Genomic DNA, 20,000 nt, shown 5'->3' with positions numbered 1-20,000 from the left:
ACACACACATGAGAGCAAATGGCTGGTGTGTGTGTGTTATGGTTAGGGTCAAATTTAGGCCCGACCCGTGTCCGACAGCTCATCAGAATTACTGACCTGAGTCCGTCTTTTTCCCTTCTCCCAAAACAGCTTATAGGCTACTACTGTCTCAGCTAGTAAAATGGTCCAGTTTTGTATGTAATGGCAAAGTGATTATATTTTGTTTAATTTTTTCAATAAGTTAATTTAGAAAGACGCTTGGAGCATTTTTTTGTTTGTTAAATATTTGTTTTTTAAAGTAATGACCAAGCAGCCAGCGACAGACAGTGAGTCTATGTTTGATCAATAAACCCTTCTCAAATCATCACAACTTGCCTAAAATAAAATCTATAGATATAATATAATATATTTACAAAAATGAACCAAAACTCAGTGAAAACATGCCTCACAGACATGACAAATATATCCATAGAAAGCTTTAAATTACTACTTAACGAAATAAAACAAATGAAAAACTCTTTCATTATAATCGTAATCCATAAAGATGCACTTCTCTCTAAAAGCGAGTCTAATGAGGAGATGAGTCAGGATCAACTTCATCCTTGCGACACAGACTCTGAAAACACTAGTTTATTAGTAAATAATTCAAATATCTCCTTCCTCTTTCCCCAATCCAATTTTGGTAATTACTTTTGACGATTCTTTGCTGCAAGCTTAAGGCTATTGTATGTATTTGAACACAGATCTCTTCAGCGCTGCTGCTGCGGGACACTAAACACCGTCGAGTCGCTCTTGACAGTCGCAGCACGGTCTCGTGTTGTTTCTGCCAGTACGGCCATTTTTAAGCACTAATTGATGGATGTCTAAAATATAAAAATAAGGAGAAGCCTAAAACAGGCCCGAGGCTGTTATGCAGGGCTCTAGTGTGTGTTTGAGTGTGTGTGTGTGTGTGTGTGTGTGTGTACTCACATTGTGTTTGGTACAAAGCTCCCGGACTTTCGTGAGGTAACCGGGATCAGGAACTACCACACCTGCTTCACCCTGGATGGGCTCCACCATGAACGCCGCCACGTTTGGATCCTGTAGCGCTTTCTGCACAACACACACACACACACACACAGACACACACACACAGACACACAGATAAATGATCAGGGCAAACTAGTTAAGTTACAGGTAAAAAAAACAAAAAAAACACTGCAGGTTTGCTGTGCTTGTGGGGCTGCAGAGTCTGACCAAAAATACCTGTATATCAATTAGTGCTGTCAAATGATTATTCACATCCAAAATAAGTTTTTGTTTACATTATATATGTATGTGTACTCTGTACTGTGTATATATAAATACACAAACATACAGTCATGAACCAGCTTTGAGGTCACCGTACATGAATTGTTCTCTAAATGACTAATCTGCTGTTTAAAGCTCCTCATATGAGTGTCTGTAAATACAATTACAGAAAAATCAGTCGAGAAACAGAAAAGAACAGCAGTTTGTAAGTGTTTTGCCTTGTTTTTTTCATTAGACTACAGCACGGTCGTCGTAGCTAGGAAATGTTGTTTCATTTACTGTGTTTTTACCATGGTAAATACGTTCTGAAGTGGTGTTTGTTCCCCCGTTTGCCTGTCGTGGGACTCCCCAGTCTAGGTCTGCTAAATAGTAAGGCATGGCCAAAGCCAGTGAAAGTACTTAATTATGGTGGAGGCGGACAAAGAAGAGAAGAGAAAGTTTGAAAAGTGTGCAAGAGTGAGAACAGTTGTTAATTTTGTTGATGAAGCTGATGAAGAGAGGTGTGACATGGGCTTTCTTCGGCTCACTGAAAAACACTCTCACTGCTGCATTATGGATCAGTTTCAGAGGCTTTATCATACACACAGGAAGAGCCAGGAGAGCATTACAATAGTCCAGTCTGGAGAGAACAAGAGCTTGGACAAGAAGTTGGGTGGCTTGCTCTGACAGGAAGGGTCTAATCTTCCTAATGTTGTATAAGGCAAACCTGCAGGACCGGGTCATTGTAGCAATGTGGTCTGTGAAGCTTAACTGATGATCCATCACAACTCCTAGGTTTCTAGCTGTCCTCGAAGGAGTAATGGTTGATGAGCCCAGCTGTATAGAGAAGTTGTGATGAAGCAATGGGTTAGCTGCAATCACCAGGAGTTCTGTCTTCGTAAGGTTAAGCTGAAGGTGATGGTCATTCATCCAGCTAGAGATGTCACTCAGACAGGCTGAAATGCGAGCAGCTACCGTCGGGTCATCTGGCTGGAATGAGAAGCAGAGTTGGGTGTCATCAGCGTAGCACTGATAAGAAAAGCCATGCTTCTGAATGACAGATCCTAATGACGTCATGTAGATTGAGAAGAGAAGCGGTCCAAGCACTGAGCCCTGAGGAACCCCACCCCAATAGCAAAAAGTTATGAGTTCCTTGTGAAACCTCACCCCTCCAAGACACCCTGAAGGGCCTACAGGAGAGGGGTAAGACTTGAACCACTGGAGTGTGGTTCCTGAAACATCTTCCTGAGGCTGGACAGGAGGATCTGGTGATTAACTGTGTCAGGAGCAGCAGACAGATCCAGCACGATGAGTACTGAGGAGTACTGCTCTTGACTGCTTTTGAAGGCAGATTGGTTGTGGTTCAGGAAGTCATTGATTAATCGTGATTAACCATTTGACAGCACTAATATAAATATGACATAAAATAATAATAATATTGAACATAACAGCAATAACAACAACATTTATTATTATTATTTTTTTTTATTCAAGTATGTTTTAATATACAGTAGTACTACTACTACTAATGATTAATAATGACTTGATTATTATTTCATTTATGATTACTATAGTATCATTATTACTAAATAAGCAAAATAAAAAAAAATAAAAAACTTTTATTGAAATTATAATAATAATTCTCCCACAAGTGATCAAGTTATTCAACAAAACATTATTTGTATGCCTTTGTATGTGTGCTGTAAAAAAAATTTTTTTTCTACAAATGGGTTAAGAAAACAATTGTCCCTAAAGAGAGATAATAAAGTACTACTCTCAAGATTTTATTTTGACGGTAAACAGCAGGAAGCCCTTAAAGCTTCTCTTCTGTTGATAAGTGCTTCTCATTACATGTTTGTGAAGGTTGTTGGTTAAAGTTTGGTTCCTAAATGTGCTTTATAGTGACTCAAACTCTGAGCCGCTGCAGATGGAGCTCATGAGGATGATTTACTGTGAATTGAGATGCTGAAAACACCAGATCATGATCTGCTGGTGCAAATGAACACAGTACCTCTAGCGCAGTGATGTCATTGTACGGGACCAGCTCAAATCCAGGCATGAACGGACCGAAGCCCTCGTAACTGCTGGGGTCCGTCGAGCTGGAAATGGCTGCCATCGTCCGGCCCCAGAAATTCCCCGCTGTGAGAGCATAACATTAATAAATCAACCGTCCAGGCATTTGAGTCATAGAAAGAAGGAAAAATAAGAAATAATTTTACTATTTAAAATTATCGTTTTCTATGAGAATATCTGTTTAACTGAAATTTATTTCTGTGACCAAAGCTGAATTTTCAGCATCATTGCTCTTACAGTTCAAAACCTTTGACTTGTAGTGATATAAGCCTGTGTAAGTGGTAAGGTAGTAAGTAAGGTGGACTGTGAGCTGCTGTCTTACCTGCAAACACGATCTTTGCCTCATATTTCGGGACGCCCTTGACCGTGTACGCCCACTTACGGGCCAGTTTACAGGCCGTCTCTCCGCCCTCCACACCTTCAACACACAAGAGCAGGATCAGAGCACTGTTCTGACCGTCGTGTCAGTCGTGTGCGGTGTTCTGACCGCTGTACCTGTGTTCATGGGCAGCACTTTATCGTATCCGAACAGGCCGGTGATGTACTGCTCGTAGACGCCCAGCACGTCGTTGTAGAAGGCTCTGGAGGTGAGCGTGAGCCGAGAGGCCTGTGCCGTCAGCGCCGCGATGATCTTGGGGTGACAGTGACCCTGGTTCACAGCGCTGTACGCACTTAGGAAGTCAAAGTACCTGCCGCCCTCCACGTCCCACACGTGAACCCCTGCAACACACACACACACACACAGACACACACACACACACAGATCAGAGACGTCTGGCTCACACAGACAGGATATTTCAGTTTCCACATTCAATGGCACAGGCTGCTCATTTACAATAAAGCAAAAACAAACTATGAAAAAGAGGCAAAATTTGCCTTTTTCACAAAAATCTGAAATGACGTCAGCGCAGGGTAAAGTTAGTTCTGTTACAGGTCTGCGTTTTTTATATTAGTATGCCCTTTTCTCAAATAATGCTTCTTACCTTTTCTGTTTAGTCTGTTTTACAAGTTGTTGTTATATAATCTACACAGAAATACCATTTGACTTGTTTGTCACTCTTATGTCACTCAGACCGCTGACTCGTGAGATAATAACATAACGCCGGATGATTTCTATCCTCATCTCCGACATCCCTTTATATAGAGTCTTTGATCTCCGGATCATTTGAGCGTATCTCAGTTTACTCAGTTATTTCCCTCGAATCACCACATCATGATAAATTACTTAAAACTGACAACATCTATGACCAGATGCACATCTTTCCAAGAATACATTAAACAATTCTCAGTCCGGTTGCCAGAAACAAGGAATTGTGAAAAAGGCTAATTGAGGCTAAATAAAAGCTAACTATTAGAGATACATGTTGTGAACATGAGGCAGAGATGCATGCAGTTTCCCGAAAAAAGTCAGAATTACCCTAACCCTAAGTCAGAACTTCAAATAAAAAAGTCAGAATTACCACAAAGTAAGAATTGTGAGAAAGAAATTCTGAATTACAACAGTCAGACTTTTTAATAAAAAAAGTCACAATTGAGACAAAGATTTGTGAAAAAGTCAGATTTATGACATATATTCTAGTGCTGGGCGGTATACCGGTTCATACCGAATACCGGTGTTTATTTTTCTTATGATATGAATTTTTAAAATACCCCAATACCGGTGTCGTATAAATAATGTTTAGGAATGCGTTTGAGAGGTGTCTCTTTTCACTGTTGCACTGTGGCGAGGACACAGCTGTGTGAAAGTTCAGAAACTGAAGCTTTAGAACTAGTAGAATGTGATGACACAGAAGAACTCGTCCACAATATCCACCGCCCGCTGCCATCAGCTCCCGCTCCTCACACACACGAGCGCAACTTCAGCGCTAGATTTAGCAACCATCAGATGCTTTTAGTGGCTTTTTATCATAGAATATATACATATACAGACAAACCTAGCGACTTTTTTGGATAAACCTTAAAGACTGCTGGTGAGAAACCTTCCCAGAGTTCTGTGCGAGGCCTACCATCTCCTCGCTCCAGGGCCACGGGCAGCGGGTGATAGTTATGAGCACCGTATCGATCCTCTCGAGCGTACACCTCCTCTGACGTCAGCGCAGGATCCGCAGGTTTGGCTCTGGACACCGCCGAGGATGAAGCACACTTCCCAGAATGCACTGCACGGCTCAGGGCCGGCGTCACGCGGCTCATCAGACTCTTCATGCTGTTCATGACGACTCGTTCAGTTCAGACTGAGACAAACTGAGAAACAAACACTCAATCGCACATCAATCCACATTTAGTGCTATTTCTACAGCACTTTATACAATACAGATTCATTATAAAACCTGCTTCGCAGCGATAAACAAGAAAACTGATTTAGTCACAAAATTCTAATTACGATTCTGCTGTAAGGCAACAGGGAATATAATATTATCAGATTCTGAGTTTCACAGTATATATATATTATCAGAGTATTTTTTCTTCACATGACTAGACCATTATATAGGTTTACAGAGACTTATTTTACTGTCAGGAGGACACAGAATATAAAAAACATTGCAATCTCAAATAAAAATATAGCATGAAAACAGCTGTAATCTAATTAATTAATAACAACTGTTGTTAAAGTTATTTTTAAAAGTTAATTATTAAAATGTAATGAAGTGAAAATTTAAAAAATGGGTATGCTATGTGATATTTATTAAAGAATATCTTTATTAACAAATTAAAGATATTCCATAAATGTGTTTAAATACAATGTAGTATTATTATGGACTACAAACATTTACAAAATGAATTATTTTATTATTCTAGCTTCTGGTGCTTTTATTCAATTCAATTCAATTCAAGTTTATTTGTATAGCGCTTTTTACAATACAAATCGTTACAAAGCAACTTTACAGAAAATGATGTTTCTACAATATTTAGTAGTAGCTTATAAGTGGTGACTGTCAGTTTGTGCACGTTTGACAGGATTTGTAGAAAAATGTATACAAGTCGTAGTCAGCCAGACGATGAACATTATTAATATTATTAATAATTAATAATTATTATATGATGCACACTTGTAGCAATATTTGTTAGTTCTGTTGTTGATTCAGGGTTAGCATCACTAATTTTATGAATAATTAATTAGTGATATAACGTTACTCTATTAGATATCAAATGGAGACACTTTTCACAACATCTAATTTAATTCCTTGAGGAAATAAAATGTTTGTGAATCAGCAACGCTGAAAAAAGCCACTATTAACGTTTATTTTCATGAATATAATATAATATAATTCCCCAGTTTCTATCTGCTAAATAGTGAGGCGTGGCCAATGCCAGTGAAAGTACTTAATTAGCTTATTTGAAAGCACTTGTCAGAAGAAACAGTCGAGCTACAGAAAAGGACAGCAGCTTGTGAGTGTTTTGTCGTGTTTTCTCATCAGACTACTGTGTGGTCGTCATTGCTAGGAAAGTTTTTGGTTTAAATTGTGTGTCTTACCCTGGTAAATACGTGTTGAAAGTGGCGGTTGGTTTTGCGTTTGCCAATCGCGGGACTGCCCAGTGTCGATTTGCTAAATAGTGAGGCGTGGCCAGCTGACTTCAATCACAGGTAATCAGGCAAATACCAAAGTGGTAGGTTTCACCGTGGCAGCCCTCGTGTGAAGACGGACGAGTGTAAAGACAATCGACTCTACCTGTGCGACTCCACCGAGCAAGGACACCGACAGGGCACTTGAGTATTGCTTTTTTTCCTCTTTCTTTACTTTTTGTATACCTTGTTCTCGAATATCTCTTACACTTGTAGTCACTATGTGCTTTCAGATCTCTACTATCACTACTAACACTCGGAGAGCATGCTATGGACGTCGCAGGAAGGCCTGTCTGACAAACCTACGGCCTGTCCCTCTGACCTCTACTACTATGCTCTCTATTCCAGTTGGTCTCTGGAACTGCCAGTCTGCAGTTAACAAAGCAGACTTCATTTCTTCTCTTGCTACTCATTCCGGTCTCAACCTCATGGCACTGACAGAGACTTGGATCAAACCTGAAGATACTGCCACCCCTGCAGCCCTCTCCACTAATTTCACTTGTTCCCACACTCCTCGTACCACTGGGAGGGGTGGAGGGACAGGTCTCCTTATATCAAAAGAATGTAAATTTGATCTTCAGCCATCACCTACAGGTAATGGTTCATTTGAATCACATGCCATTACTGTAACCCACCCTGTTAAAATCCACTTTGTGGTCATTTATCGTCCCCCAGGTCAATTGGGAAACTTCTTGGAGGAGTTGGATGTGCTGCTATCAAACTTTCCTGAAGATGGTACTCCTCTGGTACTGCTTGGTGACTTCAACATCCACCTAGATAAACCCCAGGCTGCTGACTTCAAAACTCTGCTCGCCTCATTTGATCTCAAGCTAGTGTCTACTACAGCGACTCACGAATCAGGCAACCAACTGGACCTCATCTACACGCGCTGTTGCTCTGTGGACAACTCTTCAGTTGCTCCACTGCACACCTCAGACCACTTCCTCATTACTGCTAACCTAGCACTTACTCCTGAAGTTCCTCACACTCCAACACAGGTCACCTTTCGATGGAACCTACGCTCCCTCTCTCCATCTCGCCTATCTTCTGTGGTTTCATCCTCGCTTCCTGCACTCTCTCAGTTCTCTGCTCTGGACACAAACAGCGCTACGGACACTCTTTGCTCCACTTTGACATCTTGCTTGGACAACTTTTGCCCACTGTTGTCTAGACCAGCATGCACCGCCCCATCTGCCCCCTGGCTGTCTGAGGTTCTCCGTGAACATCGCTCTAAACTCAGGGCTGCAGAGAGGAAATGGCAGAAATCAAGAAACTCTACCGACCTCAGTGTGAATCAGTCTCTCCTCTCTTCCTTCTCTGTAAATGTCTTCACGGCTAAAACATCCTACTACCACAACAAAATTAACAACTGTTGTGACGCTCGGAAACTTTTTAAAACGTTCTCTTCTTAATCCGCCGCCACCACCTCCTCCATCGACTCTTACAGCGGACGACTTTGCAGTTTTCTTCACAAATAAGACGAGATCCATCAGCGGCCAATTCTCCACACCGCAGACTGAGGATAACTTCACAATGACCGACGCACACTCTCTCTCCTCCTTCTCTCCACTCTCAGAGATGGACGTCTCCAAACTTCTCCTGTCCTATCATCCTACTACTTATCCACTTGATCCGATCCCCACTCACCTCCTTCAAGCGATCTCTTCTTCAGTCATACCTTCGCTTACTCACGTTATCAACGCCTCTCTTCACTCTGGAACATTTCCCTCAGCATTCAAGCAGGCTCGGGTAAGCCCACTGCTCAAGAAACCATCTCTAAATCCAGCGCTTCTTAAAACTACAGACCGGTATCCCTTCTTCCATTCATTGCAAAGACACTTGAGCGAGCTGTGTTCAACCAGCTTTCTATTATCCTTGTACAGAACAACCTCCTGGACAGCAACCAATCTGGCTTCAAAAGTGGCCACTCAACTGAGACTGCTCTGCTCTCGGTTACTGAAGCCCTGCGACTAGCAAGAGCAGCTTCAAAATCCTCGGTACTCATCTTACTGGACCTGTCTGCTGCTTTTGACACTGTTAATCACCAGATTCTCCTGTCCACCCTCAGAAAGATGGGCATCTCTGGAACCGCACTCCTGTGGGTTAAGTCCTACCTCTCTGACAGATCCTTCAGTGTGTCTTGGAGGGGTGATGTTTCTAAGTCACAACACCTTGCTACTGGGGTTCCTCAAGGCTCAGTACTTGGACCACTTCTCTTCTCCATCTACATGACATCATTAGGATCTGTCATTCAGAAGCATGGCTTTTCTTATCACTGCTACGCTGATGACACCCAACTCTACCTCTCATTCCAGCCAGACGACCCGACGGTAGCTGCTCGCATTTCAGCCTGTCTGAGTGACATCTCTAGCTGGATGAATGACCATCACCTTCAGCTTAACCTTACGAAGACAGAACTCCTGGTGATTCCAGCTAACCCATTGCTTCATCACAACTTCTCTATACAGCTGGGCTCATCAACCATTACTCCTTCCAGGACAGCCAGAAACCTAGGAGTTGTGATGGATCATCAGTTAAGCTTCACAGACCACATTGCTACAACGACCCGGTCCTGCAGGTTTGCCTTATACAACATTAGGAAGATTAGACCCTTCCTGTCAGAGCAAGCCACCCAACTTCTTGTCCAAGCTCTTGTTCTCTCCAGACTGGACTATTGTAATGCTCTCCTGGCTCTTCCTGTGTGTACTGTCAAGCCTCTGCAGTTGATCCAGAATGCAGCAGCGAGGGTTGTCTTCAATGAGCTGAAAAACAGCTCACGTTACTCCTCTTCTCATCAGGTTAAACTGGCTACCAGTAGCCGCTCGCATCAAATTCAAGGTACTGATGCTTCTCTACAAGACGACCACTGGCACGGCACCAACTTACCTAAACTCACTGGTTAAATCTTATGTGCCCTCCAGAAGTTTGCGCTCTGCAAGTGAACGACGCTTTGTGGTGCCATCCCAAAGAAGTTCAAAATCACTCTCACGAACCTTTTCCTGGACTGTGCCCAGATGGTGGAATGACCTCCCAATCTCAATCCGAACAGCTGAGGCCATGGAATACCATGGCAAGTGCTTGTAAGCACTTCATCTTGGCGCAGTAATATCTTCACTAGAGGGAGCGGGGGCTGGTAAGAGGACTTTTCAAGAGTGAAGATATTACTGCGCCAAAACGAAGTGCTTACAAGTACTTGCCATGGTATTCCGCCACACAATATAGTTATCCATTTTACACGCTTAGAAAAGCGCAACATTTTGTTTTGTGTTACCGTCCTAGGTCGAGTTACACTACGCGAGTAACTGTATTTAAATAGGGAAAACGTGGAGGTGTTTGGTAGCTTCTCTGCTTGGCCCATATTGAATGAATGGGCTAAGCTAAGTGCTTTCAAAGTGTCACCGCGCGCCAAAGCGATTGAGTGCACGCACTGAGACGAGAGAGGTATGTATCAACTCGTCTTAGTTAAGGGAAAAACATAGTTTAATATGAAAACACGGGGGAGTATCCCTTTAAGGATGGCCTGAGTCTTTACTCATTTTCAAGAAACATCTAAAGACTCATCTTTTTCGACAGCACTTAACCAACTAACACTAGCACTTTTCCTTTTCTTGTCTTTTCATTTAATAAAAAAAAAACTATGCGTTCTATACTAGACTAACTGAGACTTGTCATGGCACTTGTATACTGTTGTTGTTCTCTTGTTGACCTGACTGCTTCTATTGTTCTCATTTGTAAGTCGCTTTGGATAAAAGCATCTGCTAAATGATTAAATGTAAATGTTAATATAAAACCTCAATGTAAAGCTCTAGGTTTCAGCTTCTGGTTTGAGCTCTGACACAAACCTCTGGTGTGTTTTAGAAGTTTGACCTTCAACATGAATCTAAATGAAAACAAAATGTAACCAGCATAACCAGCCATATGACAATATGATATGATAATAACATGGAATCTGAGATGTGTAACACAGATGGAGTGAGCTGCTGGAGTCAGAAGAGACTGAGAGAGTAACTGATGAGCAGACAGAAAGCAGCCAGACTCACACACATCAGCAGTTTGAGCTCAGTCTGTCACAGATCTCACACACACACACACACACACACATGTTTGTTTTTGTGTAAAGTGTTCATCCCATAGGTGTAATGGTTTTTATACTGTACAAACTGTATATTCTATGGCCCTACACCAACCCTACACCTAACCCTAACCCTCACAGGAAACTTTGTGCATTTTTACTTTCTCAAAAAAACTCATTCTGTATGATTTATAAGCGTTTTGAAAAATGGGGACATGGGTTATGTCCTCATAAGTCACCCTCTCCTTGTTATACCTGTGTCATACCCATGACATTATACAGAGTTGTGTCCTGATATGACACAAAAACAAGAGCACACTCACCTGCTGACCTCTGACCTCAGATCACACACACATACACACACACCTGCTGACATCACTCTCACGCTCATCAATTATTAAACTGATTTCCAAGAAAACTTTCCACTAACAGGGTCACGTATTTATAGACACATGACCACGTGACACACGGTGATTGGCTGAAAACTCACTGCCCTCAACACGCCCACTGCATGCGCTGATAGGGTTAAATAAACTCTCTCTCTCTCACACACAAACACACACACACACACATTCACAATCTCTCTCACACACACACGCACACACACACACACATTCACAATCTCTCTCTCACACACACACACACACACACTCTCTCTCACACACACACACACACACACACACACACTCACAATCTCTCTCACACACACACACACACACATTCACAATCTCTCTCTCACACACACACACACACACACACACTCTCTCTCTCTCAAACACACACACTCTCTCTCTCAAACACGCACACACACACACACTCACAATCTCTCTCACACACACACATTCACAGTCTCTCTCACACTCTCTCTCAAACACACACACACACTCTCTCTCACACACACACACACACACACACACACTCTCTCAAACACACACACACACACACTCTCTCTCACACACACACACACACTCTCTCTCAAACACACACACACACACACACACACACTCTCTCTCTCTCTCAAACACACACACACACACACACACACACACACTCTCTCTCACACACACACACACACACACACTCTCTCTCAAACACACACACACACTCTCTCTCACACACACACACACTCTCTCTCAAACACACACACACACACACTCTCTCTCTCTCTCAAACACACACACACACACACACACACACTCTCTCTCTCACACACACACACACACACACACACTCTCTCTCAAACACACACACACACACACACTCTCTCTCACACACACACACACTCTCTCTCAAACACACACACACACACACACTCTCTCTCTCTCTCAAACACACACACACACACACACACACACACAGGTGAATTGCAGTTACACAGCTGTCAAGAAAAGCTCAATAAAGTAATCATATTAAAACAAAGCATCTGAATATCTTTAAATAACCTCGCACTGAATCCTACATGAACCTGTTACCTTCATCACCCTCATCTTCATCAGTCTTAGCCTCTTCCTCCTCATCCTCCTCTTCCTCGCGCTGCGCTACTGAAGCCGACGCGCGTCATTAACAGACTCGTGTTTATAAAGAATAATAAGCCCTCACTGCGTTATTAATAACCGCGCGGTGTCTGTATCTCACCTCTATGTCTGTGAGCTGCTTTAATGCGTGTTTATGTGCGTGTTTTACCTGCTGCGGGCTCGTGCGGGTGATTCTGTTCCGAGTGCGCGCCTCACGCTGCCTCTATAAGCATTATTCAAATGAACGCACACACGTCACTCTGCGTCATGACATGACGCAACCGGCTCCGGCTCTGCTTAATATTTAACCGCTTTCTTCATTAATGTACAACTTGCGTTTAAAACACATTTCTTATAGTTTATAGCGGTTTATTCGCAGCTGTCTGTGAGTGATTAACCCTGAGTGACTGAGAGATGATTGAGTCTCGAAGTGTGACGCAACACTGATGCAGGATTGCCTCGCGCTGCTTCATTCATTCACGCGCCAACAGCTCTAATCATTCATTCATTCAAATACTGTATAAAATACATCGTCACTGTATTCTACACACTAGTCATTTATGCACTTGGCAGATACCAGAACATACGCTACTTGGATTTAATCTGTTCCCTTAGAAGAACAGTTTATAATTTATAATGAACAGTGTTGGCTAGGTCACTTTGGAAATCTAACCGGTTACAGAATACAATTTCAATTACTTTATTAACGTAATGTAACTGGTTACATTTGTTCACTTTTCTTAATGTATATTTCTTTTTTCTAAATATTTCTTGTTTAGATGTTTACAGTAGAACTCAACACGGATCACAATCCTTCTTCACTTGAATTAAGATAATAATAATTTAATTTTAAAGCACATTCACCACAAAATCAGACTTTAGCAGCTCTTTTTACTTTGAGAGGTTAAATACAGATTGAAATCCAGCAATCAAATCTGTTTGTGTGTGAAAATATTCACATGTTAATCCCCTTTGTAATCGTTAACATTTTCATAACTAATCTATTTACACGTTTTTACAGTTACATTTATTACGTAATTCCGTGACATTTGACTACTTACTCTCCAACACTGAAACATGCATTTAAAATATAGTTTGGGCAAAATTATAAGTTAAATTATTATTATAATTATATCAAAAACTTAAGCAAAACATCCATGTGTTATTTTTTTTTCCTTATTTGACAGGCTGCAGAACTCCATTTCCCAGAATGCCGTGTTCCGCGCATGTGCAGTCGCGTGAGCAGCATGGCCGCGGTCAGCAGTGTGGAGTGGCTGAGGAGTATGAGAGGAGTGATTCTAGACATGTGTGGAGTTCTGTATGATAGCGGAGAGGGAGGAGGACAGGCCATACACGGATCTGTAGAAGCAGTGAGGAGGTGAAGTACAAATAAAGTCATTCATTCAGTATTGCATAGTAATAAACAGCAGCAACATATAATTATATATGACTTTTGAAGACAGTCGACCATGCATTGACAAGTGTTGTGTAACACATCGAATAGATTCGAAATAGCATACTTCCGTAACGTTACTTAATCTCTCTCCATACTGTTCATAGTGTGCAAACTCTCTATATGCATACTACATTAGCCAAAATCTGCATATACATCGGCCTTGTCCAAATACCCACACTTGCTGTCTTTGCACTTTTCCTATTGACTACTTCTATGACGTATTTCCTGTATTTAGCCCAAGAGTTCAAGTGAGCATGAAGACCACAGGTGTGTGTCAAACTTTTCATCACCTGATGGGACACACTTATATTATTAAGTGTTTACATAGCCTTAATTTGAAATACTAAGCATTTTAAAATCCACTTTTAAATGTCTGTTGAGTAGTCCCTATAACATGACATACTTTTAATTTGTGGTGCTACTAATTAAGTGATAAAAATGGGTTGCAAATGTTGTTCAAAATAAATATCACCACTACTCATCTTTGCACCAGTAAAAACAGCGTTTTTCTACCAAATCTTACAAATATAAAACACTCCCCACATAAACACTAAGTATGCAGTGCCGTGTGTGTTTGTGTGTGTGTGTGTGTGTGTCAGGCTGATAGATTCCGGTCTGACGGTGCGTTTCTGCACTAATGAGACTCAGAACACGCGTGAGAGGTTCGTGCAGAAGCTGCGTGTGATGGGCTTCGACATCAGCGTCAGTCACGTGTTCTCCCCCGCACCAGCACTCATTCACATCCTCAGAGAGAGACACCTGCGGCCACACCTGCTGGTGCATGATGGTACTGCACACACACACACACACACACACACACACACATCCTCAGAGAGAGACACCTGCGGCCACACCTGCTGGTGCATGATGGTACTGCACACACACACACACACACACATCCTCAGAGAGAGACACCTGCGGCCACACCTGCTGGTGCATGATGGTACTGCACACACACACACACACACACACATCCTCAGAGAGAGACACCTGCGGCCACACCTGCTGGTGCATGATGGTACTGCACACACACACACACACACACACACACACACACACACACATCCTCAGAGAGAGACACCTGCGGCCACACCTGCTGGTGCATGATGGTACTGCACACACACACACACACACACACACACACACACACACATCCTCAGAGAGAGACACCTGCGGCCACACCTGCTGGTGCATGATGGTACTGCACACACACACACACACACACACATACACACACACACACACACACATCCTCAGAGAGAGACACCTGCGGCCACACCTGCTGGTGCATGATGGTACTGCACACACACACACACACACACACACACACACATCCTCAGAGAGAGACACCTGCGGCCACACCTGCTGGTGCATGATGGTACTGCACACACACACACACACACACACATCCTCAGAGAGAGACACCTGCGGCCACACCTGCTGGTGCATGATGGTACTGCACACACACACACACACACACACACATACACACACACACACACATCCTCAGAGAGAGACACCTGCGGCCACACCTGCTGGTGCATGATGGTACTGCACACACACACACACACACAATCACACACACATCCTCAGAGAGAGACACCTGCGGCCACACCTGCTGGTGCATGATGGTACTGCACACACACACACACACACACACATCCTCAGAGAGAGACACCTGCGGCCACACCTGCTGGTGCATGATGGTACTGCACACACACACACACACACACACACACACATCCTCAGAGAGAGACACCTGCGGCCACACCTGCTGGTGCATGATGGTACTGCACACACACACACACACACACATCCTCAGAGAGAGACACCTGCGGCCACACCTGCTGGTGCATGATGGTACTGCACACACACACACACACACACATCCTCAGAGAGAGACACCTGCGGCCACACCTGCTGGTGCATGATGGTACTGCACATACACACACAGACATACACACACTCACATACACACTCATTAATACTCATATACTCTCTCTCTCACACACACTCACACTTACTCGCATACACACTCATTAATACTCACATACTCTCTTTCACACAAACACGTACTCACACACACATACTCACATTAATACTCTCACACACTCACATACACACTCATTAATACTCACATACTCTCTCACACAAACACTCACACACGCACATACTCACACACGCACATTAATACTCTCACACACTCACATACACACTCATTAATACTCACATACTCTCTCACACAAACACTCACACACGCACATTAATACTCTCACACACTCACATACACACTCATTAATACTCACATACTCTCTCACACAAACACTCACACACGCACATACTCACATACACACATTAATACTCACACACACTCACATACACACTCATTAATACTCACATACTCTCTCACACACACACATACTCAAATACACTCACATACTCATACACACACTCATTCTCTCTCTTTCACACACACACACACACACACACAGACATACACATGTATGAATGACGACAGACTCATGACTCGTGTGTCTGTGTGTGTGTGTGTGTGTGTGTGTGATGTCAGATCTGATCCCGGAGTTTGACGGTGTGGACATGAGTTCTCCAAACTGTGTTGTCATCGGAGACGCTGCAGATAACTTCTCCTACCAGAACCTGAATGAAGCCTTCCGTGTTCTGATTGGCCTGGACAAACCGCTGCTGTTCTCGCTGGGTCAAGGGTGAGACAAGCACATGTGTCTGCTTTCAAACGGGTTCCTGTCTTAGGCTGGAGAAATGATGCACTATAAGTGTGTTGGAGAGGTCAGAGGTCAGGCTGTGGTGTTTTGGTAACCTGTTTGGGAACAGTCAACATGTTTCCAGATAAACAGTCTCATGTGATGAAGTGATGTGTGTGATACAGGTCATGTCTCCTCTGCAGACGCTACTATAAGGAGACGGACGGCCTGAAGCTGGACGTGGGTGTGTTTATGAAAGCGCTGGAGGTGAATGCAGCAGGTCAAAGGTCACGTGTGTTATTTTCGTTCTCACCCGATTTGATGGTTCCTCATTTTAAAGAAAGTGTGAATGAAGCAGTTATTATAGTGAAGTAAAACAATAAAAACATTTCCTAGTTTTTACGTTATTTCAGCTAGTTGCCAAAGCAAATCAAATTTAACTGAATAAAAATTCTAATGAAAACAAATTAAATGGTAAAAACAGCAAAACTGTAAAAAAAAAAAAAAGTAACCAAAAAAATAAATTTTTTGAGAATGATTAATAAAAGCTTTAATAGTGTCTCGGTGTTAAAATATGTCTGGAATGAAGTGAAGTGATGAACACACAGGAATATTTCCCAGCAGCCCCTCTATCAGGTCAGTTCAGTCCCATGATGCACCTGTGTTGTGTTGTTCAGTACGCATGTGACGTCCAGGCCGATGTGGTGGGAAAACCATCCGCTGAGTTCTTCCAGACGGTCCTCAGTGACATGAAGCTCCAGCCGCACGAGGTCAGACACACACATACACACACTCAAACACTCACACACACACACACACACTCAAACACTCTCAAACAATCACACTCACACACACTCTCAAACACTCTCACACACTCAAACACTCACACACACACACACACTCAAACACTCTCAAACACACACACACTCTCTCACACACACATACACACACTCAAACACTCACACACACACACACACACACACACTCTCAAACACTCTCTCACACACACACACACACTCTCAAACACTCTCTCACACACACACTCTCTCAAACACTCTCACACACACACACTCTCTCAAACACTCTCACACACACACACTCTCTCAAACACTCTCACACACACACACACTCTCTCAAACACTCACACACACACACACACACACTCTCTCAAACACTCACACACACACACACACACACACACACACTCAAACACACACGCACGCACACTCAAACACTCATACACACTCTCTCATATATATATATATATATATATATATATATATATATATGTATATATATACACACACGTTCTCTACTGCATATGTGTGTGTGTGTGTGTGTGTCTGTGTTAGGTTGTGATGATAGGTGATGATCTGCTCAATGATGTCGGTGGAGCTCAGCGCTGCGGGATGAAGGGTCTTCAGGTCAGAACCGGCAAATACAGGTCAGTGTGTAAGAGAGAGAGAGAGTGTGTGTGTGTGTGTGAATGAGATAGAGAGAGAGAGTGTGTGTGTGTGTGTGTGTGTGTGAGTGTGTGTGTGTTTTTTGTGAATGAATGAGTGTGTGTTCCAGCTGCTTTGGAATAGTGTGTATTGAAAGGCACAATAAAATTCAATCCGAATTAATTTCATGCATGATGGGTGTGTGAGCAGCAGGTGGCGCTGCAGTCGACTGATTAGAGCCGCAGATTCTTACAAAATATAAACCAACAAAATTACATATTTTCAGCATGAAACAACAAATCAGAACCAGTTCAAATTCAAGATGAAAATTTCTCAAAAAGAGAAAATGTTCATTTTCTGTGGTGTCTTGTGTCCCCCAGGCCGAGCGACGAGCAGCACCCGAGCGTGAGAGCTGATGCTTACATGGACGACCTCTCCGCCGCAGTGAATGCCATCCTGACCGAACACTGATGATCACTGACCGAACACTGACCCATCACTGACCGAACACTGACCCATCACTGACCGAACACTGACCCATCACTGACCGAACACTGATGATCACTGACCGAACACTGATGATCACTGACCGAACACTGACCCATCACTGACCGAACACTGATGATCACTGACCGAACACTGATGATCACTGACCGAACACTGACCCATCACTGACCCATCACTGACCGAACACTGATGATCACTGACCGAACACTGACCCATCACTGACCGAACACTGACCCATCACTGACCGAACACTGATGATCACTGACCGAACACTGACCCATCACTGACCGAACACTGACCGATCACTGACCGAACACTGACCCATCACTGACCGAACACTGACCCATCACTGACCCATCACTGACCGATCACTGACCGAACACTGACCCATCACTGACCGAACACTTACCGAACACTGACCGATCAGGACACGACTCTAGAGATCTCAATGCATAATAAACTCAGTAACACTTCACTATAATTAATTATAGAGGTTTCATAATGTATATTATAATTCATTGTATCTTTCCATGAGTAAATGTAACCTTGTTTTGTCATGTTTTTAGTACATTATACTTTCTAATGGTGGAACAATGACTAAAGTATTATAACTGTTGTTGCAATTATTCATGGGATCCTACATTGCATTATAAGCCACATAATTAATGCATTAAAATTACTTTATAATGCATTATATATAAAAGTTTTAGAAAAAGTGTTGCTGCATTATTTTGAGGACTGTTAAATTTTTTGTGTGTATTTCCATACATGCTAATTTTCCTGTCTTCACACTATGGTCGTTTTGAACTTCACTCACCATGCTCAATAAAAGACATTATTTTTGCATTGATGAATTTGCTGATTAATAAATGTGCCTTAACTGTCATTAAAGTAATTGGACTCCTCGTCTGCTGGAGCTCCGGTGTTTCAGACACTAGCTGGAGATCTGTGCTCCTCGCAGACAAACATCATCATCACAGAGATCTGGAGCAGACGCTTCGTGCTCCTGCAGCTGCTCCTTCCGTGCCACGTGTCATTAGGAGCAAAACCTGCTGGAGCTTCTGACCCTGATACGAAACAGACGCTTTTATTCTAAAGCAGCATATTCCTCAGATTCTCCCGGCTCATATCTGCTCATCTAAACTAAAAGAAGCATTAAAGCTGCAGTAAAATACAGTGATATGAGAAACTAACGGCAGTCACACATCCACACGTGTTGTTGTAATTCATTTGACCAATGAGCTCAAAATAAACCGGATTAACAAACACACTCACAAACTTACTCTCTCTCTCGCTCACACACACACACACACACACACACTGCAGGACTCGTGCGGTCAAGGTGTTTAAATGAACAGATGAGAATGAGGCGATGATCGAGTCAGAACACGCTCTGTGTGAAGGTC

General features: G+C 42.8%; 2 protein-coding genes across 3 annotated transcripts in view; one reads left to right on the top strand and one right to left on the bottom strand.

Moving 5' to 3' along the window:
* oat (ornithine aminotransferase) overlaps positions 1-12,786 on the bottom strand; it is a 15,403-nt gene extending 2,617 nt beyond the window's left edge. The window contains exons 1-6 of one of the 2 annotated variants that reach the window (XM_059532911.1): positions 12,639-12,786; positions 5,328-5,562; positions 3,817-4,041; positions 3,644-3,739; positions 3,260-3,387; positions 949-1,071 (exon numbers count right to left, since the gene is read on the bottom strand). In XM_059532911.1, the coding sequence (XP_059388894.1) occupies positions 949-1,071; positions 3,260-3,387; positions 3,644-3,739; positions 3,817-4,041; positions 5,328-5,532 (777 nt within the window). In that variant the 5' untranslated portion in view covers positions 5,533-5,562; positions 12,639-12,786. Of the gene's footprint in view, positions 1-948; positions 1,072-3,259; positions 3,388-3,643; positions 3,740-3,816; positions 4,042-5,327; positions 5,563-12,427; positions 12,449-12,638 lie in introns of those variants that run through there. The other variant, XM_059532912.1, reaches the window with a different exon arrangement.
* Positions 12,787-13,680: 894 nt separating this feature from the next.
* lhpp (phospholysine phosphohistidine inorganic pyrophosphate phosphatase) lies at positions 13,681-19,444 on the top strand. The gene is made up of 8 exons (XM_059532910.1): positions 13,681-13,847; positions 14,525-14,712; positions 16,495-16,648; positions 16,849-16,912; positions 17,323-17,415; positions 17,998-18,089; positions 18,468-18,551; positions 18,897-19,444. Exons 1-8 carry the CDS (start codon positions 13,696-13,698, stop codon positions 18,901-18,903), a joined length of 834 nt encoding a protein of 277 aa, XP_059388893.1. The 5' UTR covers positions 13,681-13,695; the 3' UTR covers positions 18,904-19,444.
* The last annotated feature ends 556 nt before the right edge of the window (positions 19,445-20,000 follow it).

This window comes from Carassius carassius, chromosome 40 (assembly GCF_963082965.1).
Source record: "Carassius carassius chromosome 40, fCarCar2.1, whole genome shotgun sequence".
Lineage (NCBI taxonomy): Eukaryota > Metazoa > Chordata > Actinopteri > Cypriniformes > Cyprinidae > Carassius > Carassius carassius.
The sequence above is the reverse complement of the archived record's forward strand: the minus strand, read 5'-3'. Positions and strand labels throughout refer to the sequence as shown.

Excerpts from the sequence above, each read along its gene's own strand:
- lhpp (XM_059532910.1), top strand. The coding sequence starts at position 13,696 with ATGTGCAGTCGCGTGAGCAGCATGGCCGCGGTCAGCAGTGTGGAGTGG. Across the intron at positions 14,713-16,494 it reads ACACCTGCTGGTGCATGATG|ATCTGATCCCGGAGTTTGAC; the intron begins GTACTGCACACA and ends GTGTGATGTCAG. Across the intron at positions 18,090-18,467 it reads GTCAGAACCGGCAAATACAG|GCCGAGCGACGAGCAGCACC; the intron begins GTCAGTGTGTAA and ends TGTGTCCCCCAG.